General features: G+C 43.7%; 1 protein-coding gene across 4 annotated transcripts in view; it reads right to left on the bottom strand.

Annotated features, from left to right (window-relative positions):
- Positions 1–24,940, bottom strand: part of PIGQ (phosphatidylinositol glycan anchor biosynthesis class Q) — a 51,986-nt gene that overhangs the window by 10,642 nt on the left and 16,404 nt on the right. For all 4 annotated transcript variants that reach the window (XM_077827911.1, XM_077827913.1, XM_077827912.1 and 1 more), the window contains exons 4-10: positions 23,760–23,880; positions 16,633–16,759; positions 15,265–15,418; positions 12,643–12,754; positions 8,371–8,451; positions 7,214–7,328; positions 3,113–3,174 (exon numbers count right to left, since the gene is read on the bottom strand). In XM_077827911.1, the coding sequence (XP_077684037.1) occupies positions 3,113–3,174; positions 7,214–7,328; positions 8,371–8,451; positions 12,643–12,754; positions 15,265–15,418; positions 16,633–16,759; positions 23,760–23,880 (772 nt within the window). The remainder of the gene's footprint in view (positions 1–3,112; positions 3,175–7,213; positions 7,329–8,370; positions 8,452–12,642; positions 12,755–15,264; positions 15,419–16,632; positions 16,760–23,759; positions 23,881–24,940) is intronic.

Below are 24,940 nucleotides of genomic sequence, written 5' to 3'. Positions count from 1 at the left end.
CATTATTTTAAAACCCAGTTTAAATACAAAGTTGCATACTGCTTTTGGGAGTGAATTAAACAGCAATGGAATCTTCCTGCCCTCACCAATATACTTGTATTTGGATTCTACATTCTGACGACACTGAACTTTTTTTTTAAAATAAAAAACCAATCGTTTGCTGAATCCCAAGGGAAGTAAACATCTTCATAAACCAGCTGCAGAGACCGCCCAATTCAGATCAGTCTACAAATCACTTTTATTTCATCCTGACATTGTCATGTGTTTCTGATCGGCTGTCACCTAGATCAGCTTAGTGCCCAGAGACAGGGAGAATCTTCAATCATCCAGGTCTTATCTTTTGTACATGTGCGCACAATTATACACACACACAAACTTCCTCCCCTTTGGCACGGTGTGGGGAAGCATCGCTCTGCAGGGTAACAAGGCACATGGGGATAATGGGGAGGTGACACAAGGCAAGCCTATCATGGAAGCTGGGGACAGAAATAGCATGAGTTGCTACACAGAGCTCAGTGTATCACTGTGTGAATTTTAATCTGTGTCAAAAGACGTTTTCCAGATTTTCATGCTGCAAATCCTGATCTGATAGTGGTAAGGCCCACCAGATTTCTGAGACAGGCCTGCCTGGCATTACTGCCTCCACACTGCAACAGAAAGCCACCTTTACTGTATGCTGACCTTTGAGGGAGGGACCAGGATATAGAGGGTCTGTGTATCCAGGCCCTTCTGAACCTCTCTTGATACAATATATGGTGCCACACACTAGGAAGATTCCTTTCTGTGATGGGCCTATTGATCAAGATCTTACTGTACTCACCAACTAACTCCTTTATCCCTATAACCTGGAGCAGCCACCACCATGCCACTACAAGAAAAGGAGTACTTGTGGCACCTTAGAGACTAACCAATTTATTTGAGCATAAGCTTTCGTGAGCTACAGCTCACTTCATCAGATGCATTCAGTGGAAAATAGAGTGAGGAGATTTATATACACACAGAACATGAAAAAATGGGTGTTATCATACACACTGTAAGGAGAGTGATCACTTAAGATGAGCTATTACCAGCAGGAGGGGGTGGGGGAAGAAAACCTTTTGTAGTGATAATCAAGGTGGGCCATTACCAGCAGTTAACAAGAACGTCTGAGGAACAGTGGGGCGAGGGGAATAAACATGGGGAAATAGTTTTACTTTGTGTAATGACTCATTCACTCCCAGTCCCTATTCAAGCCTTAGTTAATTGTATCCAGTTTGCAAATTAATTCCAATTCAGCAGTCTCTCCTTGAAGTCTGTTTCTGAAGTCTTTTTGTTGTAATATTGCGACTTTTAGGTCAGAGATCGAGTGACCAGAGAGAACAGACTCCAAGGAGAGACTGCTGAATTGGAATTAATTTGCAAACTGGATACAATTAACTCAGGCTTGATTACATGGGAGTGGATGAGTCATTACACAAAGGAAAACTATTTCCCCATGTTTATTCCCCACCCCACCCCCCACTATTCCTCAGACGTTCTTGTCAACTGCTGGAAATGGCCCACCTTGATTATCACTACAAAAGGTTTTCTCCCCCCCACCCCGCACCCTGCTGGTAATAGCTCATCTTAAGTGATCACTCTCCTTACAGTGTGTATGATAACACCCATTTTTTCATGTTCTGTGTGTATATAAATCTCCTCACTGTATTTTCCACTGAATGCATCCGATGAAGTGAGCTATAGCTCACAAAAGCTCATGCTCAAATAAATTGGTTAGTCTCTAAGGTGCCACAAGTCCTCCTTTTCTTTTTGCGAATACAGACTAACACGGCTGCTACTCTGACACCATGCCACTATAATCATTGTGGCCACATCCTCAGCCCCACCATATTGCCTTGCATCTCTCCAGTGGCACAAAGAGAGCAGAAACTGTGCACACCTTCCCTGTGGGGGAGATCCCTGTGAGCATAGTCAGAGCAGCTGGCTCTTATGCCATCCCTTGGCCCCAGCAAAGGAAACAGGCAGTATGGTCAGAGCATGGTCTAGTTCTGCTATACCCAGCTCATGGATGGTACCTGGAGAACTGTTGCCAGCTGGCGCAGATCAGACTAGCTCCAGGCTGCTCTATCCTATTTGGAGATGCAAGTAGGAGTTAAAGCAGGGGTGGAACCAGGTGAAAGTATAGATGAGCTGTACTTGACTTCTCGATGGCCCCCCTTCTACTGGAACAAGTGGATCTCAGCTGCAGCAAAGAAACTGGCCCACTGGTATCAAAGTCTTGCTTCTTGCTATTCTACTGACCAGCAGACTGTACGGCAAGAATGTATTAGCTCTGCAAATAGTGATCAGGAAATGGAGGCCCCACAATTGCTCCTGCACTTGTAATGAGAAATTATCTGCTGCCACCATGTCAGCCCATTTTCAGAACAGCCTTCCTGGAACATCTATTCCTTAGAGGGTGGAAAATGTAAGATTTGAAAGACAGCAAGGAAGAGACTCCTCCCCTCAGCGCATCACAGGGCAATCCCGAGATGAAACTTAGGAACAGTTTCACAAGGCACCCACCCTTCTTTTCCTGTCTACAATGAACCAAGCTGACTGGTGCATTAAGTAGCTCACGCTTCTCAGCTCATCTGGAAGGGAAGGCCCTCTTACTAGAGCTGGGTTTTGGTTCTCCTTAACTCTTTCCCACTCTGGTTGAGTGTGGCCAGTCTTTTTTGCCTCTCTCAAGGCACAGCATTTATTAAAGCACAGCTGCAGACAACATAGCAGTGAGATAATGCTAATCACAGAAGTGATGGACCATCATTACTCACAACTATTCAAGTTTCATTTTGTAACATACAGAATGCTGCTTCTTATGTATAATGCTTCATTAGAAGCCAACCCGATGAACACAAAAGCAAGGCACACTAAGTAGGAGTGACAGACTGCAGCACCAAGGTAAAATATACTTCCCCCCACCTCTATATCCCAGAGCTCCACTGAAACTTTGGAGATGCTTTTCCCTAGAATTCCATCTTGAGAGAGCTATCAGAACTCTTTCTAAAGGAGTCAGAATCCTAGGGACAGTTCTGCTGGCAATCCTATAGCAGAGGACATAACTGTGAGCACTAAGCAGCCTGTGGTTTACCTGCATTAAGAGTCGAAGGGGTTTTCCAGCCTTCTGTTCAAGGACTCTGAACTTCACGCCAGCTGAAAAAACAAACAAAGAACCACGATGGAGGAGAACAATCTCCATTCTCTACTTGGATCAATGAGTTGAAAGGGATTTCCTAAAAGTCACACAAGACAGCAAGCCTGGGGATTATGGCAAAGGAACTATAATGATCTATATTTGCTCCCAGCATTCCAGCAGAAAAGGGGAATGCTCTACCCCACGTAAATGAGAGACAGAAAACTCTCCTTTAGTCATTTTTCATATGGCTACTGTACATGTATACGTCTCCCTTCTGCTTTCAGACTAAATGGGGGTAGGTCTGTGATAGTGGATGACACAAAGACATTTGAGTAAATTCAAAAAAATCAATGACTATTGATCACAACGAAGGCATTCATACATTTTCAGCATGCTATTAACTGCTGCAGCTGCCACTCCAGTTTTCACTTTTGTATTCCCTCCAGGGCTCACTAAATCCCACAGTACCTTAAAGTCAGACAGGGAAGATGGTGGATCCAAGCTATGACATATTCTACATAACAATGCTTAACGTAACATTTAAAAGAGGGAGAATACAGTATTTTTCACTTTATAGAGGGGCCTTTCATTGGAGGTTCTCAAAACACTTCCTGCAGAACACTCTACAAAGCAGGTCTATATTATTATCCCTTTTTACAGATGGGGAAACTGAGGCACAGAGCGCTGAAATGACTTGTCCAAGGTCCGCAGTAGAATCAGAAATAAAACCCTTTATATAAATACTTATATGGCCCCATCACTGTAGTATTTAAGTGCATCCCACATTTTTTAAAAACAAAAATAATCTCTCCCCCTTCTTAATCTTTAGATTAGGTTAGTGTGTGTGTGTGTGTGTGTGTGTGTGTAGAAATTAAGGGAAAGCTAAGACAAAGGAGTATGACATTTAAGTTCTGCAACTGGTGAGGCCTGTGGTCATTCCTGTCTCTTGTCGGAGTGAATTCCCTAGTCTAAAGTCCAGCTCCTGTGTAAAGCAGAATTTACATAGCAACCGGACCTGGGGAATTCACTCTCCACATGAGGCTCCCCTATAGGATCACAGTTTCACTGTTCCAGTGGAAGGTAAAGGTGATGGAGGGAGAGGTATTTCTCACGTAGCAATGGCCAATCCCATGAGGCACTTTAAATATCAAGACAGAGACCTTGAACTGGATTCTGGATTAATTGGGGAACCAGCGCAAAGCAAAGCACCAGGGTGATGCGTTCTGGTGATCTGTGTTGCTAAGTAGACAGGCTTCCACATTTTGTAGCCTGTGGCTTCATTCCCAGATGTAATGAGTTGCAGTAATCAAGCCTGGCGGTCATGAATGAATGGATTGTTATGGGCAGATCTCTATCCAATAGGATGGAGCACACTCTTCTGGCCAGACACAGATGGTAGTGGACATTTTTTGTTACCATGACTACTTAGGCATTCAACAGTTCCAAGGAATCCAAAAGGACCCCAAGGCTGGGGACTTAAGAAATTTGAGGGCAGATTCCCTTGACAGTGCAGAGCATTATAGAGGAGGCAAGATCTTTGAAGCACTTCCCTCTGCCAGCCAGCATCACCTCAGTCTTGTCTGGATTCAGCTCAAGTCAGGAACTTGTCATCCAGGTGTTTATTCCGGTCAGTCATTGATGAAAGCTGGGAAATGATGCTGTTTACATTTGTCACAAAGGAGATGTAGAACGGGGTGCCATCTGCTGGCACTTCAGCCCATGTTGCCTCAATGGCTCCCAGTGGTTTCATATAGATGGTGAATAATACCAAGTAGAAGACTGAGCCCTGTGGGTGTTAGCAGGTGAGGGCTCTGGAGAAGGAAGAACGGTTGCTCATAGTGACGTTCTGCGTTCAGTCTGACAGGATGTATCTGAGCCATTTCAGGGCACTTCTATTCATGCCAGCAACTTATTTGAGATGGGACAGGAATGATCAAATAGTATCAAATGCTGCAGAGAGGACGAGCAGAGCAAGAACACTTGAGCTTCTCCTGCCTGAATGCCAGGCTGGACCATGAAGCAACTTGCCAAAGGTCACACAGCAGGTCAGTGGCCGAGCCAGAAACAAAACCCAGTTTCCCTGACTCTCAGTGCAGTGCCTCACCCACTACATAATGCCACCTTCAAGAGAAAAACTGTTCTAACCCCAGAGTGCATCTACCCTAACTCAGGACAGCTTGCTTCAGTCTGTCTTTCTTTTGTCACTGCTGGGCGTACAGCTCTCTTGGCTGGAGGATTACAGATTTGATAGATTTCCAGGTGGTTTTATAAAAACATTTCACTTTAGGTGTGAAGGAGTAAGATCTATAGACTCCTAACCTATGGATTGATCATTACCCATCTACACTTGTTTAGGTGACATGAATACCAGAGTTTTGTCAATTCAGAGTCTAAGCCAAGGAAATCAGAGGCCAGATGTCAGGACTGAACTGAGCTGCAGTTAAACACCTCACTAAATCCTCAGTGATAGTAAAGTAATAAATTCAGAGTGTTGAAACAACCTTCATGATCTTTCCAAGGTGAAAAAAGCAATACCATTGGGATAGGACTCTGTAATTGGTGACAGAAACCAAGCAGGAAGGAAATGAAAGAATGCTGGATCTTGAAGAGCTATCTCTGCTTTGAATTTTGATCAGGTCCTTTCTCTCCCTACCTCTCTCAGATAAAATGTTCCTGTTCTGGGTTGGGGGTAGTCAGAGACCATGGAAACCCTAAAAGATGTCCTCCCATGATGTCCCTCCTGAACAAGGGTCCTAATATATTTTCATTTTCCTTCATCTTGAAGGCCGGATGGTATCATAGAGAAGTTATTTATCTATTATTTATCAATATCAACATGATTTCCTTCCAGCTAATCACTTGCAGTTTACTGGACAACTTTCTTCAGCTGCATTTCCTGTCCCACAAAGACAGCTCCTATAGATCAAGAACTTCCTGCAACTCAATACATGGAGACCTACTGACAACAGGTACTGGAAAGCAACATTGTTGGTAGCATTCCCCACGTTTGCTCCCAAAGCTGAACCTGGCATATCTCCAGTAGAAAAGGCCACTATCATCAGCCTCGGGCTTCCTTCCCATTTGATGACTGGCCTTGGTTCGGTGATGATCAAGCTCTTCACGCTGTTTCTTGCCTTTAGAACTCTGTGCTTCATATTCTTAAACTTGCTTGGGGCCTGTGGTTTAGCCTGCTTGATTTAAATTGGTTGAGCTATCTCTGTTTTCAGCTAACCCCATTTCAGTGCAATCCTTTAGCCTGGTCCCAAAAATGCCTGTCAAATAGTGGCTTGGCAGAAAGTAACTTTGAAATGGGGACAGGTTAACCTCAAAAAGGTGGATGCTTATTGGAATGCATCCAATGAAGTGAGCTGTAGCTGACGAAAGCTTATGCTCAAATAAATTTGTTAGTCTCTAAGGTGCCACAAGTACTCCTTTTCTTTTTGCAGATACAGACTAACACAGCTCGTACTCTGAAACCTGTCAGAGTTTTTGAGTTCTGAAATTAAGCTAGAAACCACAGGTCAGATCCTTAGCTAATGCAAATCAGTATAACTCCACAGAAGTCAATGCAACCTGAGGATCTAACTTTTCTGAAGAACAGATTCTCTTGAAGTCTATCTATACCTTGGTTCCCAGCCACATTGGGATGGGTGAAAATCAAAGAGAAAACCACAAGTTAACAATTTATCTGAATATCAGAGGATTTGAGGTTTGGACCAGACCCTGTTTACTTGATCCAGCTGGCTTATTCTGCTATAAATAAGATGAACTGATTTAAAAGCTGTATAGTAGAATGGTACCTTTTGTTTCAGTGTTCTTTATAACGTTGCCTATGACTTAGCTTTAGCGTCACATTAGTTTCCACTGATTTTATCATCAGGCGTCGCAGGATAACTGGTTAATAGCATTGACAAGTGCATGGATTTTGCATTAGGAACCTGAGTACTTTTCAGGCACTCTGCCTCTTTCAGTGCAATAAGCTACCTGTGCATTAGATCAAGCCCACTCACAATACCACTGTGAATGCAGAGGCCTGCGTGGTGGTGTAGGACCAACCTGCAAGTCTGTAGGATCTGCAGAGCCGAAGGATGACTGAATAAAGGGGCAGAGAGTCAATGAGGTCCACGAGCAGATGAATCAGGCCCTGCACAACCACCACCAGCAGACGGAGCTAAAAAGAAACAGCTAGTTATGTAAACAGGCAGGACTGAGGTAAGCAGTTGGGCTAACAATATCAGAAGGGACTAGCGATTTGGGGGGCTTCAAGTTGTGGATGCTCACCACAAGGCATCTTCAAGGGGTCAGATTTTCAGAAAGTGCTAAGCACCCACCCTGTCAGAGTCAGGCTCCTTAAGAATCTTGCCTTAAGTCTATAACAGTAACCTTGGTGCCAGTGGCAAAAACATGTGGTATGCTCTACTTTCAGATAATGGGCCAGCATATCAAAGGCTGATGTGGGGAGTTCAGGCTTCTGTTTTCAATAGCATCCCTCGCTCTGTCTAAAAGCTGCTATCAAATAGGTGCAAACCCTTGTCTCTAGAAATAGCTTGCTGGTGACTGAAGAATCCCTTTATAGAGCATTTAAGCAGGAGCACGCCAGTTAGAAATGAGTTCCCTGCTTAGTATCCTCACACAGCCCCTCACTGTCGCTGATTTGAGCACCTCCTTTTGTCACACTATCCATCATTTTTTCTCTCAAACTCATTTGAGTCCTGTACTATTTTTACCCTTCTCCCTTTCAAAAGAGAGGCTAAAATTATGTGAAGGTTCCAGCTCTTAGCGGAAAAATGTGCATCCATGTCTCAAATCGGACTGGTCAGATTGGACAAAGAGTCCGATTCCCTCCCCGCAAAAGTCTTGCCAAGTAGATTTTAATGGAAAAGGTTAATTTCCAGATGGAAAAGTTCTGGGTCAAACCAGAGGTGCAGCCACCCCAGTAAATGGCAGGGAAAGATTAAATATGGCTCCAGGGAAAGACAGTGGAGCAGTTTGTCCTGATGACTTTAATTTTCTGGGAATTCCCTTCAGAGAAACACAAGTGCGTATCCTGAATTCCATCTGCTTGGTCCACATTGCCTGTGGGCAAGAACCCTTCCTGGGACAGTCATAGGAATATATTTGTATGGGGATGGGGGAAAATGACTAGGAATCTTTTTTATACTTCACTCACATATGTAGATGAGATATGACCATCTCTAAGGGTTGAATCTTACCAGGGTAAACACCAAGTAATACAGTGCAGTTGTAGGCAGAAGAAACAGCAGGATTGTAAATAACAAAGTGCCAATGAATAACTGCGGAAAAAAGACACAATAAACTATTGTTAGTTGAGTACTGGCACAAGAAATTTAGATAGTATTAAGTGGTTAGACTGTGGGCATGTGGAAGATTCTCAATACCCCTCTCCCCATGCCATTGCTTCTGAGCCCATCTTGTTGGTGAATAATACTTAATTACTCGGAATACTTCCAGTGATCCTGCCTCCAATAAATGCCTGGCATATATCAACATAGCTCCAACCTGACTCTTTAGCTTTAGATTACATTTTCCATAACAGAGAGGATACAGGATAATAATGCATCATCATGTTCAGGAAGGACAGGCACGGCAGAAAAGGTGGGGGAATAGCACTGTATGTAAGGGAGCAGTATGACTGCTCAGAGCTCCAGTACGAAACTGCAGAAAAACCTGAGTGTCTCTGGATTAAGTTTAGAAGTGTGAACAACAAGAGTGATGTAGTGGTGGGACTCTGCTATAGACCACCGGACCAGGGGGATGAGGTGGATGAGGCTTTCTTCCAGCAGCTCACAGAAGCTACTAGATCGCACGCCCTGGTTCTCATGGGTGACTTTAATTTTCCTGATATCTGCTGGGAAAGCAATACAGCGGTGCATAGACAATCCAGGAAGCTTTTGGAAAGCGTAGGGGACAATTTCCTGGTGCAAGTTCTAGAGGAGCCAACTAGGGAGGGAGCTTTTCTTGACCTGCTGCTCACAAACCGGGAAGAATTAGTAGGGGAAGCAAAAGTGGATGGGAATCTGGGAGGCAGTGACCATGAGTTGGTTGAGTTCAGGATCCTGACACAGGGAAGAAAGGTAAGCAGCAGGATACGGACCCTGGACTTCAGGAAAGCAGACTTCGACTCCCTCAGGGAACGGATGGGTAGGATCCCCTGGGGGACTAACATGAAGGGGAAAGGAGTCCAGGAGAGCTGGCTGTATTTCAAGGAATCCCTGTTGAGGTTACAAAGACAAACCATCCCGATGTGTCGAAAGAATAGTAAATATGGCAGGCGACCAGCTTGGCTTAACGGTGAAATCCTAGCGGATCTTAAACATAAAAAAGAAGCTTACAAGAAGTGGAAGGTTGGACATATGACCAGGGAAGAGTATAAAAATATCGCTCGGGCATGTAGGAATGAAATCAGGAGGGCCAAATCGCACCTGGAGCTGCAGCTAGCGAGAGATGTCAAGAGTAACAAGAAGGGTTTCTTCAGGTATGTTGGCAACAAGAAGAAAGCCAAGGAAAGTGTGGGCCCCTTACTGAATGAGGGAGGCAACCTAGCGACAGAGGATGTGGAAAAAGCTAATGTACTCAATGCTTTTTTTGCCTCTGTCTTCACTAACAAGGTCAGCTCTCAGACTGCTGCGCTGGGCATCACAACATGGGGAATAGATGGCCAGCCCTCTGTGGAGAAAGAGGTGGTTAGGGACTATTTAGAAAAGCTGGACGTGCACAAGTCCATGGGGCCGGACGAGTTGCATCCGAGAGTGCTAAAGGAATTGGCGGCTGTGATTGCAGAGCCATTGGCCATTATCTTTGAAAACTCGTGGCAAACGGGGGAAGTCCCGGATGACTGGAAAAAGGCTAATGCAGTGCCAATCTTTAAAAAAGGGAAGAAGGAGGATCATGGGAACTACAGGCCAGTCAGCCTCACCTCAGTCCCCGGAAAAATCATGGAGCAGGTCCTCAAAGAATCAATCCTGAAGTACTTACATGAGAGGAAAGTGATCAGGAACAGTCAGCATGGATTCATCAAGGGAAGGTCATGCCTGACTAATCTAATCGCCTTCTATGATGAGATTACTGGTTCTGTGGATGAAGGGAAAGGAGTGGATGTATTGTTTCTTGACTTTAGCAAAGCTTTTGACACGGTCTCCCACAGTATTCTTGTCAGCAAGTTAAAGAAGTATGGGCTGGATGAATGCACTATAAGGTGGGTACAAAGTTGGCTAGATTGTCGGGCTCAACGGGTAGTGATCAATGGCTCCATGTCTAGTTGGCAGCCGGTGTCAAGTGGAGTGCCCTAGGGGTCAGTCCTGGGGCCGGTTTTGTTCAATATCTTCATAAATGATGTGGAGGATGGTGTGGATTGCACTCTCACCAAATTTGCGGATGATACTAAACTGGGAGGAGTGGTAGATATGCTGGAGGGCAGGGATAGGATACAGAGGGACCTAGACAAATTGGAGGATTGGGCCAAAAGAAATCTGATGAGGTTCAATAAGGATAAGTGCAGGGTCCTGCACTTAGGACGGAAGAACCCAATGCACAGCTACAGACTAGGGACCGAATGGCTCGGCAGCAGTTCGGCGGAAAAGGACCTAGGGGTGACAGTGGACGAGAAGCTGGATATGAGTCAGCAGTGTGCCCTTGTTGCCAAGAAGGCCAACGGCATTTTGGGATGTATAAGTAGGGGTATAGCGAGCAGATCAAGGGACGTGATCGTCCCCTCTATTCGACATTGGTGAGGCCTCATCTGGAGTACTGTGTCCAGTTTTGGGCCCCACACTACAAGAAGGATGTGGATAAATTGGAGACAGTCCAGCGAAGGGCAACAAAAATGATTAGGGGTCTGGAACACATGAGTTATGAGGAGAGGCTGAGGGAACTGGGATTGTTTAGTCTGCGGAAGAGAAGAATGAGGGGGGATTTGATAGCTGCTTTCAACTACCTGAGAGGTGGTTCCAGAGAGGATGGTTCTAGACTATTCTCAGTGGTAGAAGAGGACAGGACAAGGAGTAATGGTCTCAAGTTGCAGTGGGGGAGGTTTAGGTTGGATATTAAGAAAAACTTTTTCACTAGGAGGGTGGTGAAACACTGGAATGCGTTACCTAGGGAGGTGGTAGAATCGCCTTCCTTAGAAGTTTTTAAGGTCAGGCTTGACAAAGCCCTGGCTGGGATGATTTAATTGGGGATTGGTCCTGCTTTGAGAGGGGGTTGGACTAGATGACCTCCTGAGGTCCCTTCCAACCCTGATATTCTATGATTCTATTTCTTCAGTATAGTATCCAGAGGGTCCTTCCCCAGAGGCAGATCCACATCATGGATTTAAGTACATAACCAGAAATACACTATAACTCACTCCTAGCTAACTTCTAGTTTACAGCTGATTTTTTTTTTTCAAATAAAGGCTCCTCTCTCATCCCCCACCTTTACTTAGCAAAATCATCATGTATTAGCATCTCAGAAAGTCTTTTCACGTCTGTGCTTTGAAAGTCTGTTCCCACAGAAGCCAATGACAAAACTCCCACTGGCTTCAATGTCAGCAGGATGAGGCTCTTAGCGCCAAATCCATTATCATCAATATACAATGAGCTAGAACCCTGCTGTAGCGCACACAGCCTTTCTGACCCTGATGTTCTTATTTTCCTGTCACTGGGGAAAAGAGGAAAAAGTAGCTCCTCCAGTTTTGTATAAGAGGCTTAAGATTATCTGTTGCAATTCACTGAGATACACTGGTCCTGGAAGCTACCAAATAGCACTTTAACAGAGATTACAAACGCAAGATTGGAAGCTGTAATGAGGCTAGCCGCTCTCTCAGTGTGTTTATCATTGTACCTGGAATTCTCAAGCTCAAGGTAAGTGAAAATATAAAATAGTGTGCCAAGCAGCTTTTTTATTCAGGGCCATTTAAATTATTCTTTTAAAATCAGGCCAGAGAAGCCTGGCTCTGACCAACTTTCATGTTGTTTCCGTGGCATTTTAGAGTTTAAAAAGCAGATTTACAATATTCCAGAAAATTTTTTTCTACATGCTGGTGAAAATGTGTGGGCCAAGCTCCAACCCTATGTGAATTAAATAGGGTCTTTTAATAGAAACATTAAGAAGCATGTTACTATGGCAACACTGCTGGGCACCACTATAATTATTTAAATTGTCTCCCTCCCACACATCCACTCCTCTACCCTTACCCTGAGAGGTGGTGAGCATCTGCAATTCTCACTGACATTGCTACGACTGCTCAGCACCTCACAGGATCAGTTCCCTTGAATATGGGGAGGAATGGATTTGGGGTACAGCAGATGTAGCCAAGAATTTGCTTGAGGAGCCATGTAGAAAACTTGCCAAGAGCTGTACTCATTTTGCATATAATTGAGCAGTTGGTGGTCTGTATCCCAATATTAAATGAGGCAAGATCAGGTCATGCTGCAGGACTTTGTGGCCAGAGTTATCACAGCACCTCCTTGACGCTCTGCCACTACCTGATCCAAGTCATAGGAGCAGGAATCCACCCGCTGTCTCAGGACATTCCACTTCTTCCCGCGGAACAGGCGCCAGAGAGATGACAAGCCATAGATCTTCAGGCAGTAGAGCCTGTGCAAAGGGGAGAATCACCACAAATTAGAACCAAGAGATCCCCACCTATACCACAAAGCAACTGCCATTGCTACACACACACACTCTCAGTTCAGCAGGGGCAGGATGTGAATCTAATGAAGTCACACAAATTCAAGGAGACAAAACACACTGACCAAAGAGATAAAACAAAATATTGAATAGCTGCTCATTCAGTGAACAGTGTCCAGCCTGCGCACTGAATGAGACAGGGAAAAATAGTGGTTAGCACACTGGCCTAGGACTTGGGAGACCTGGGTTCAATTTCCTGCTCTGCCACAGACTTCCTGGGTGACATTGGGCGAGACCCTTAGCTTTCCTGTGCCTCAGTTCCCATCTGTACAATGGAGATAATTCTAGTTCCATACCCCACAGGGATGTTGTGAGGATAGATACATTAAAGATTACGAAATGCAATCTACTGATATCTGCTGATGAAAAGCACTATATAAGAGATAATAATTGATCTTTAATAATAATTCCTATGTAAAGAGTTTATCCTAATGCATATGCACAAGGGTTCCACAGACAACCTTATTTCTGGCATTTCCTAACTTTGGAGTACTTGACTTTGCAAACCTACTGTTCTTTTAGCATAGTTTTGTGAGTGCAGTTAAAATATATAGTCAGTTAAAACACTAAACCACTATTGTGGAAATGGGGAAATCTTATAAAACAAAGGAAAACAGCTGAAAGGAGCATAAAGCATGAAGAGACTAGTATAATGCTACTAATGAGCTGGTAAAGCTCAGAACAGCACAGTAATCCATAGGCTACAGTGCTCCCAAGACCTTTGTGCACCTTGGTGCAACTCAACCTTTGTGCACCAAATTCCTCTGATTGGTGCACACTTTTCTCATTCCTTTTACTAATACTACACATGCCCAGTCCCAAGCAATCAATGACCTAATGTCAAGTGTCAATGACCTACCTGTCTGATATTGCCATACCTTCTGTGTCAATTTGTATATGTATTCCTGGTGTCACTTATTCACCATGTGGCTACCTTGGAAACAGAACCCCAAGAACTCCGTATTTCCTCGGCCAGTGAATTTGCCACTTAAACAGCATTAATTTGCTGCAGAAGTTTTCCTCCCAGTTGCTCAATTTCCAGGATTTTGTGGTAATTTTATTATTTGGGTATTTTGAGCTCACAGCCTGGTTCTCCCTCCCCACCACAGGTCATTCTCAACAGCTGAGTTAGCTTGATGCAGGCCTCACGAGGAAGTGTCTTGTGTAACTATACTTCTAACAAGGATACATGAACCCTGCAGACTGGCACGCCAAAGCCCACAAGACCGAAGTGCTTGGCATGGACAGAGCTTCTGCCTTTTTCGCCCCTGCCCACCCTGTCCCCTCCCTAAGAGGAACAGAGCCCTTCATGCACTCTTTACAGCCAGAAGGAGAGACTTCAAGTAAAAGAGCTCTGTGGATGAGTTTCCTATGAGGCAATATTGCTATTAGTCCTAAGCTCTCTAATTGTAACAGTAAGATTCTTAAATTAGACGTCTCTCTACCTCTAACCATTCCCAGAATTACGTATGAACTTTGCCTGGGCAGACTCCTCTGAAATTCCTTCTGCTCTACTCAATGTACTGTACCTCTAACCTCCCCACCGCCCTGCTGGGAAAATGCGGTCTCTATACTTATTAGGCAGTAGCTTCCCCTATTTACTCCCTCCGCTATTTTGTCTCCTCTATAAAGCTGCTATTCTCTATCACAGTTTGTGATTTAAAGGATGCCCCCATGTTAATGTAGATCATAAACCGAACGTATTTTGTTTTGAATTCTTATTGCAAGAATAGCTCTGACATACCTAGTACAGAATGTGACACAAAAGGCAGAATGAGCATCAGCCATTTACACACATATCCTTGGCCTTCCCAGTTTGTACCCATTTCCCTGTGACCGTAAAGTGCACATGGCCCTCTAGTGGGGCATAGGGGGTAATACAGCAGCAATTTAACCACAAATCGGGCAATCTGAGTGTTGCAGTTGAAAATCCAGACAGGTTACTCCATATAGATGCAATCCTCTGAAACAAGGGAGAGGTAGGGGTGCCAGTTTTGATTGAATGTATTTCTGGAGGTTTCATGACATGACATAATCTTTAATTCCTGGAGACTCCGGGACAATCCTGGAGGGTTGGCAACCCTAGGGCCCGGAGAAGTCACTTCTGGAGCAGCCTTAAACACAAGTTATCCCCTCAAATCTAGGAAGCCTGGGCAAACTGATCTCTCTCATTCCACTCCTAAGCATAGTTTTACTTTTCTAACCGCCACTGTCGAAGGGGAGAAGACACTTATATTTAAGACACTTGGGATGCTTGTACAGCTCAATGCTGAGACTCAATCATTTGGACATAACTGGCCAAACTAATTTCTGCTTTACCCCTGTTAAATCAATGGGGTCACACCAGGGATCAACTAGGCCCAATATGATTTTTGGACTAGATATACTTGAGAAACAAACAGGTCAAATACACCCACCTGGCTCCATAGACATAGAAGCAGTAGATATGGAAGGTCAGGAGTGCAATGATGTCAGAGAGGATGGAAAGCGCTACAGTCAGGCCCAGACAGGCTGACAGGCCAACATACCAGAGGATCATCTCAATGAATGGAGACATCAGGTGGATATAGCCTGGTGGAAGTTGGAAGAGTAACACTGTACAAAGGGTGTTTATTTGTTCTCCGGAGCCTCAGATAAAACGCTTGATGGCCTCAGCTTCTCTCTCCCCCCCCTCACAGAATGTTGTTGCAGAGATCAGAATCAAGATCATATGAAAGTAAAAATAGCAAATTCTCTTAGACTGCCATCTTACATCTACAATGACTGGCAAATACCACCCATTTCCTTCCCAATCCTCTCAGCCCAGGTGTGTCTTAGTGAGACACATAAAAACCTGCTCAGCCTGTCCAGACAAGATCATCTTGTTATTCCTTTATCCTCTGGGGTAAATTTCTCAGGAACATACTAATCAATTACTGATACATTTTCACCAAAATTTCCTACTCCAACAGAAACCATCACAAAGGAGTTGTTGTGAAAATGGTCTGTGCAACATTTTTAGTGGCATGAAGCTTCTCTGATCATCATCAAGGTAGGGTGAAATCTTGGAAAACCAGAGCTCTGTTTCATTCATTAACAGACAGACAGTCACAGTTACTAAGGATTCTGTGTCCAACGTGGCTATTTTCCAACATAAAAGGTATCCTTATGACCAGTGAGATTCTGTTTCAAATTGGGGGGAAGAATGCAGTTAGAAGTGCTGTAAACTAAACTGAAGTCAGTTACAGGACAGGTCCTGTACTTCAACCCCCAAATAAAATTTCCCTACCACCACACTGTTATCTGCCCTACAAAGGGTAGTGCAGATAAAGTTTACAGGGGAACCTGGACCTACTCCTGGACACCGACCATCACTGTTACCAAATAAATTAGCTCCACTATGTCTCTTACTTTCTGCAAAGTAACTAGCTGAGCACTGTACTTATTTGCATCGTTTCTGTTAAGGAAAAGTTAGCACATGTGACTCCATTTTGGTTTGGGGCCCACCATTGTCTAAAAGCAAGCACATCATGCACCAGGAGGAGTGTTCCTTAGATACTGCGCGTGTCCTATCAGGTATAATTCGCAGCAGTTGTGTGCATGTCCTATCAGGTATAATTCATAACATTTCCCTGTGTGGATTCCATGAATCCAAATTTGGCTCACGATCCCAGACCAGAAAGATTCAGAGACCAGTATGTCCTTGCAATACAAATTTTGATTCATTATACATCACTAAGACAATCTTAGACACTACGGAGGGAGAAGTGAGAAGGAAAGATGAAAGGTTAAACAACTGCACTTACTAATCCACAGGTGAATGTGATAAAGGAAGAACCGGCCCAACACCTGGTCCAACGCCCGGTTCATTTTTAAACCAGCTGGCACTCCCATTAGCCACTGAAGCAGGTCCTGGAGCTCTTTGGCTATATGCTGCAATATAAGGAGACAAGCAATGTTAATTACACTGTACGGGCACAACACTCCCCACGTGCACTGATAGCTTTGGAAAAATCTCACCATTCCTCTAAAATCTTTGGGGAAAAACTGCCTCAGAGGCATAAAAAATACTATAGGAGTTACATGAGAAATAGCATATACCTCACAATGAGCCAGCGAACCTGTCTGAATCTTAAGATACCACCACCTAAGAGCAGGATCTCCTTAGAAGCCTTGTCAGAAATTAAATCACAGATTGTGCTTCTGACAACCCCTTTGCAGGGAGAAGAGCAACCTGGGTGATTTTTACAGAAGGATCTCATGGGGTAATGATAACTCTTGAGAGCTGAGTAAGCAGGTTACCCAAAATGACATATATTAGAGATGATCAAATAGTTAAGATGGGTAGAGAAATCGGTCAGAGGAAGACTGCTATACAAATAGGCTGGGATTTTCAGGAGAGCTTGAGGCTATGTCTTCACTGACAATAAGGTGTGCAGTTATCCTGCTGCAAAAACACAGTAGAGACAAGGCACTTGTAGTGTTTCCCACAAGATAAATTAGGTGAGGTCAGCCATGGGAGGGGGACATAGGGCAGATCTCGGCTAGTAACCTCGCAGTAAACACTACAAGTGCCTTGTCTCCACTTTGTACAACAAGATAACTATCACGTTAGTTACCTTGATCTAAAAAAACATCTTTGTGTCAGTGACGAGAAAGCCTAAGGGAGTTAGATGCCCAAATCACATACATAACCAAAATCAAACATATGCCTACAATGGTGGATTATGCAGGAGAATCTAGACTTGGTACCCAAGACTGATGGATTATGGACCTAATCTTCCAATGATGCATGTGCATGTCTTTTCATGTCTTTTCATCCTAGGGTCACACAGACATTGCTGAATTTATAAACATAACAGCCACACATACTTTTCGTTTAGTAGCAGTTACAGGTTACATTTGCAATGTGAACATGGTTTTCCTTGCCAACAGGATTGTCTGTTCATCTCATCCACTCTCCCTTCCCCTCACATCCCTTAAAACACTCATTGCAAGCCAGGGCTGGCTTGTACCAATGAATCTGGCCCTCATTGAGAAAGAAGTGCCAGATACTTTATAAATAGAACTCCGTTAATATTTAAAATGTTGCAGCTGTAACTTAGCAAAAGTTTTTTTTTTAATTTTAATTAAACATTTAAATGTTTGAGAGCAGTCCTTCTGCAAGGTTGTTTTCTGGTACAGAAAATTACTGGAGTCCTTAGATGACTCCAGTTTGTAGTTAAATCCTGACTATTGCTGAGCATTCCTGCATTGTGTCATGGCTGTTGTTACTTTGTAGGGTTTGTACTTTGCAGGCCCTGGGGTGTAGCCTCTTGTGGGGTTTTTTTTTTTTTTGCTGTTGGATGCTTTAGAGCCAATGGACAGCAAGAAGAAATAGACTAAAATACATGACTTTAAGAGTCCGATCCTCTAGGTGCAGTCGTTAATAGTGAATGTGTTGGATATTAATAGATGAAATGTAGTGCATTACATGGAAGTCATTTCATTAATTAGTTAGTTCATTAATTCATTAGTGCTGTGGGAGCATCACTAACCTTGAGAACACAGCTAAAGTAGTTTAGATCAGCTCAGTCTGGAATGAATTTCTTTAACTGCAGTGCACCTGTTCTTTCCAATAGAAACTTTGACCATGGGTGTGGCATCAAAGGAGAATGACAGGCCCGTTCAGGATAGGTAGCGGGGCACAGGCACAGGCAAAGAAGCGCTCTTAATGGGAGAAAGAAAAGGAGTACTTGTGGCACCTTAGAGACTAACCAATTTATTTGAGCATGAGCTTTCGTGAGCTACAGCTCACTTCATCGGATGCATACCGTGGAAATACCACGGTATGAATCTGATGAAGTGAGCTGTAGCTCACGAAAGCTCATGCTCAAATAAATTGGTTAGTCTCTAAGGTGCCACAAGTACTCCTTTTCTTTTTGCGAATACAGACTAACACGGCTGTTACTCTGAAACCTGTCTTAATGGGAGGTCTCATAAAACTCAGAGCAAACCATAGCTGTTCAAAAGCTAAAAACTGTCTTTCTGATATATGTTTGTACAGTGCCTAGCAGAACAGGCCCTGGCTTCTAGGCACTACTGGACTATAATTAATAAATAATAAATAATAATAATAATAATAATAACAACAAAATTAACATCTTTTCTCCTTGTTTTATTTATGGATTAGCAGAATATAACCGACAAAGGACTTGTTTTAAAATCTGACTTGAGATGCATTCAGTTATCACTAGTATAGGATCAGAAATATTCAGCATGTTTTAATTGAGGCACGATCTGTGACAGGTAATAAACAGGTGTCTGCCCCAAAGACCTTACAGTTTAAATGAGCAAAACTAATACAGAACATAGACAGCATGGGATGTGGGATTGGCCTTTCTAACCACAACACTTCACAGAGAAGATGGGGAGTTAGAAGGTTTTGTTTCTTTTTCAGACAGGGAAGAGGACTTAGTGTAGAAGATCTATTGTGAGGCTTTTGGGAGAAGGGGCAGTGTGGAAGAAGGCAGAGTCTGGAGCTGCCAGCAGGGAAGCTTGGATTGAGCAGAGGAAGTGGTAAGGTGTGTAGGAGGAGGTTAGGGCAGATATGGAACTAAGAAAGGTTATTCCACTATACATTCAGACAGCTGACTCCAAAACAGGCCTTTTGTACTGCACAGAGCTATTCCTTAGATGCCTCTGAATCACATCTGCTTCAGTTACTGACAAAAGCAACTTGTTATTATAATCAGCACTGCACAGCTAGTCAAGCTGTGAAAGAGGGAGCTGGAGCCGATGATGTCTTGTGTAGTATCGACAATTGTCAGTTACGTGCTGAATCATTATCACTGGGGATGAGGAATGATGGGGGAGGAGCACAGCTTGATTTCCACACAGCAGGTTGGGCTTACAGTGCTGGCAGCTGGAAAAGGAGAAAGTGACATACCTATTTTTTTTTGTCTCCACAGACAGGGCTAGTGGGAAGGTGTGACATACCAGAGTGCAATCCAAACCAGTCGGGGGCTAGGTCACCCTTGCCATGCAACCTGGGGTGCCTTGCAATGCCTTAGTGTTGTAGCTTCCAATCTGGACTGCTCACAAACAGCCTGCTAGCATGCAGGTCCCTCCCAAATGTGTTTGTGTAACTGCAGCCTGCCAGTCACACCCTGACTCTCACCAGCCTTCGTTATACAGCAGGGCGCCCCAACACACTCCCAGTTCTGGATTTCCCCCCCCAGAAATTATGCCTTATACTGCCCAGCCCTCTCCTGGACAGTCCAAATATATTAAGTCCATTATTTCTTTAAGAGAATAATATACACACAACTTGCCACCCTAAATGGAGTTATCCAGACACTTTAGCTTAAACACACTGGATTAGATAAAACAACAAAACAAGTTTATTAACTACAAAGAGAGAGATTTTAAGGGAGTACAAGCAATGAGGTACAGGAGTCAGAAATGGTTACAAGAAAAATAAAGATAAAACTCGTTCTAGTGCCTGACAAACTATACTAGATTTAAAACAAAATTTCTCACCATATGCTTCCAACAGTATAACTGACCAAACTCTTAAGGTCAGGACCCCTCCTCCAGAGTCCAATGGCTGCTTCTTTTGTCTTCTCAGGTGCAAAGAGTGAGATGGACAGGGAGAGAGAGGTGGGGGTCTCTTGGGGTGTTTGCCCCTCCTTTTTAATAGCGTCAGTCCCTCTCTGAAAAGCATTTCCAACTGAGAACCAAGAGACGGGCTGGTGGAGCAAAGAGATCTCATGCTGTTTCTTTGCTAAGATGTAGATCTCTTTGTCCCTGCCCCTCTTTCTTGCCAAACAATGGCCACTTGACAGATGATGACCCATCAGCTTTGTGGACACCTGGCTGGGGCATCAGCTTGCTCTTTGTCTTAGAAAAATTGGTGTAGCCACTTCCCAAACTTATCTGGGAAACACATGTTAGACATGATGTCAGCTTATGTTAACAACTTCACACATAATGTTTCCACAAGCATTTTACCATGATATGTTATGAGATTTCAAATGATACCTCCAAAGGTGTGCCTTATACAAAGATAATTACAGTAGTGTTTTGGATGTGAATACAAGGGTGCATTCCATCACAGAAGGAATGGAAGGTTTGGCGAGTCTAACCTACAGTATGCTGGATGGATTCCAATTAGCATGCAATAGACCTGAGAGAGGCAAGAGAGAAGAGGCTCGCCGTGAATGGGATTAATAGGAGAACGGAAGGAAAACTATGGCACTGCACTTCTTCCCACACAATTAAAAGCTTGCATGTATAAAATTGACTGAGGCAATTCTCTTCTCTCAAGGCCAGGAACTGTGGTAACGGATTAAGTCGTCCTATTTTTTTTACTATCAGACCTAGTGATAAAAGAAGCCCAGAGATCAATGCCATTAGCTGACCAAGGGTATATTTCAGAACTAGGATAGCCTGGAGCACTGGGAAAAGTCATAATAATCCAAAACATTGGGGAAGTTTTTATTACCAAACTTGGCAACTTTTAGCCAGCCTGACAGAGCTCCAGTGCGAGGGATAATGAATGCCAGATAAAAATTCAGCAGCTACCGGAAACCCACTGCAGGATTGATCAGACGAGATTTTGCTGTCATACTGGAAAACAAAATGGTGCTGTCTTGCACCACATGTGCTGAAGTTATCACGGTGATATTTCTGAATGGCTCAGGCCCACCTCTTATGTGCACTTGACACCTGATCTGTGCCCTCTGAAGTCTATGAAAGAGCTCCCAGTGACTTTAGAGGCTTTATGTGCCCATGGAGCCCACAGTGAAGAAACCAGGTTCCTGAAGCAAGGAGAAATTGTAATTGGCATGAAATCTCACCGATAATCATGGACATAGAAGTAAAGCAATACCTTAGACAAACAGGGAGGGGCAAACTGAGAAGAACGTACAGCAAGGGAGTAGTTCAAATCTCCAGGGAAGTAAGCTCTTGAGTGCACACCTCTCTGTATTTCTGAGACATCATAGGCTACTTAGGTAAGTAATGGATATTGCAACATCCAAGTGGGAGTGAATGATTTATCTGCATGATTGAAGAGGAGAAAATGAGAAACTCCTACAGCATTCCTATCCAGGACAGGTAGTGTGATCCAATGCACTTTGAGCATGAGAGTGTCCATCTGCCATTAACACTGGCAGATGGAACACTTCTTGAGTCCACCTGTACACATGGGAACTGAGCTAAAGTCATTGTTGTCTCACACTTACTAAGAAAGCAGACTGCAGAGAGCACTAGAGGGCAGGTGATCTTCCAGCTGAAAGATCTCCACATGGGAACAGACTTCAGAATAACAATGTATAAAAAGGTTCCGAGTTTACGCCTCACATTAATCCTACCATTAGATCAAATATTAGAAGGGGAGACTTATATTCCAACTATCACCCTCTCTTCCCCCCTTCCCAGCAACATTGAGCAGCTGAAACTGGGTCCACCCTTGAAAGTTCGACTAGACAATAGTAATGAGCCACTTTAAGCTCTTGTGTGGCAAGTGCATGGTAGACACTTTGCTTGTTGTGTCTGCGTCGCATACAGAAAGATGATCACAAGAGTGCTACTAGTTTTGCCCAATGTGTTATTAGTGTGAGGAGCACTGAGAAAAGAAACCAACAGCAGGGAAGCTGTGAGTTCCTCCCAATAAGTGGATGAAGAAGAGAAAATAAGTTGCTGATGGAATTCCTCATAAGTTGGACTGGAGTCCCTTCCCATCCAGAAACTGGAGACAGTAAAGCGAGGACTCCTGCAGCAGAGGCATTGTAAGACAAAAGGAAAGATCTGTCCCTCTTTCCCAGAAACCAAAGGGAAGGGACAGAGAAGGGATGATGTTGTGCAGCCTTATCACAGTATTCATCAATATGCGACAATGCTGAGTCACAAAATGATGGAACACCAGCACATCATTGACACAAACATCATGACACAAACGCTGCAACTCAAGAGCAGGATGCATACATTTTGAATTTTTTTTCAGCTCCACTGAATGACAAAATGGTCTTTTACCTATTAAAGGTAAGTTCTACTTAGATAATAATTTACACACAAAACAATATGTTCCCAAGCCAAAAAAAGACCCCCCCCCCCAAAAAAAAAAAAGGTTAAATTGGAGCAAAGGTTGCACGTATGTTCAAGTTACACATTCAAAATATAAGAAATTAGGGGCTTGTCTACATGGCTAGTTAGTGCATGGCAAGCTGTGCACTAGCCTCCCATGCACTAATTAGCCTTTTAGAGAAGTCCCTAGTGCCAGAAAAACAGGATGCTATGGGTCATGCTTGTTCTTAGGTAATTTATACTGGCCATTTAGGGCCTGAGGTTGGAGAATGGCACAGGAGAAGGTGAATTCCCCAATCTATCATTAGCACACTTGAGAGAGAATTTCAGTGTTACCTACCCTGACTAGCTACTGCCCTCAGAACTCACCACCAACATGCTCTCACCAAACATAGCTGCCTCAACTTCTCGAGTTTTTTTCCCCCAGTTTAATGATTTCTGAGACCTAACTGGGTTAACTTTTCCCCCCTCCCAGATACACAGCCTGAGGGCACTTCCTGTTAACTCCATAATAAAAGTGTCCTGGGCGGATAAGCACTCCATTCTCCAGCCTTCAAGTTATTTATTGTGCTCATGATGTAATTGTTACCTTGTGAGCAGGAAGTGCCCTCCAGAAAATATCTAATTTGTATTCATTGGATACTCAGAGGAGAGCAATGTTACATTTGATTAGTCTCAACAGGTTTGGTTTGAAGATTTAATCGCTTTTGAGGAGACCTAATTTTTTTGTGACTTCTGTCAATGCTTCTCTTCTCTGCATGAAATCCTCACGCACAGGCCTGCTGCTCTACAATTACCACAAGTATGAACTGCTGTTCACTTTCTACACTAGAGATGAAGTACAAACGATTCCAGGCAGACTTACATCAGCCACTGGGATGAGTGTGTCAGCAAGCTGACCAATCCGATTCTCTCTGTACAGCCAGGACATTAGCAGTATTCCCAGAGCCATGTCAATGAGGAGAGAAACAAAGATGTTTGCTTTCCTGCATTCAGGAGACAGAAGAACAAAATTAGAGCACAGGAAGAAGGCTGTTTCATGTTTGGATAACAATCATCACCAGTTTCATTTACACAGCGCTTTTCATTTCTGAAGGTCATCAAGACTCTTTACTGAAGATATACACCAGGACTGGCCAAACTGTGGCTCGCGAGCCTCTTTTACCATTAAAATGCAAGCCCTCTCCGCCTACCAGAATGGGGGGGGCGGTGGGGGGGAGGAAGGAAAGCTCGGGACCTCTGTTTTGCAGTGGGGTGGTCGGATAGGAGCACCTGTCCAGCAGGGAGGAGGGTCTCATGGCTTCAGCCCTCTGGGATACATCTGCCAGGGCTTCGGGCTTCAGCAGGAATGGGCTGAAGCCCTGAGCCCTGGCTCGTGTGCCCCAGCTCTCAAACTTCTGAAGTTGTATGCAGCTTGGACGGTCAGTGAGTTTGGCCAACCCTGGTATACACAGAATAGGGGCTGCTTTCCTATCACTAATATACTGCTGTCTCTGGGGTCAAATACAGCATCCATGCTAAGCCAGAACACTACACAACAGGTTTTCACAGGGTGACTGAGTAGTTGGATTGAAATTCCAAGAAGAATGTTAAGTAAGCGCTTAATTTGGGATTCAGCTATGATAAATTCACCATCACTTGGAGTATTTAATTAGAGATCAGAGGCCTTTCTAAAAAGGTATGCCTCAGTTCAACCACTAGTCATTGGGCTAAATAAATGTTTACTTACACAATAGGGTAGAATAACTCCCTCCGCACTGCAAGTGTTTCTGGATGAAATTCTATGGCTTGAGTTACGCACAAAATCAGACTAAATAATCACAATATTATTTTGGCCTTAAAATCTATTCATGTATTTTAAGTATTCCCTTGGAGCCAATGACTACAGTATCTGAGCACCACATAGAGTAAGATTTGCACAGTGATGGCCTTAAGGAGTCTATATCCATCTCTGATCTTTGCGTCTCCCTCTTCTACTCACTATGGGGTTTTGTGTTTGCCTGGTTTTCCTGTTACTTCGATGTTTATTGCTACTCCTTGTCTTCA

This window comes from Eretmochelys imbricata, chromosome 10 (assembly GCF_965152235.1).
Source record: "Eretmochelys imbricata isolate rEreImb1 chromosome 10, rEreImb1.hap1, whole genome shotgun sequence".
NCBI lineage: Eukaryota > Metazoa > Chordata > Testudines > Cheloniidae > Eretmochelys > Eretmochelys imbricata.
Note: the sequence above shows the minus strand (reverse complement) of the source record. Positions and strands in the feature narration are given on the sequence as shown.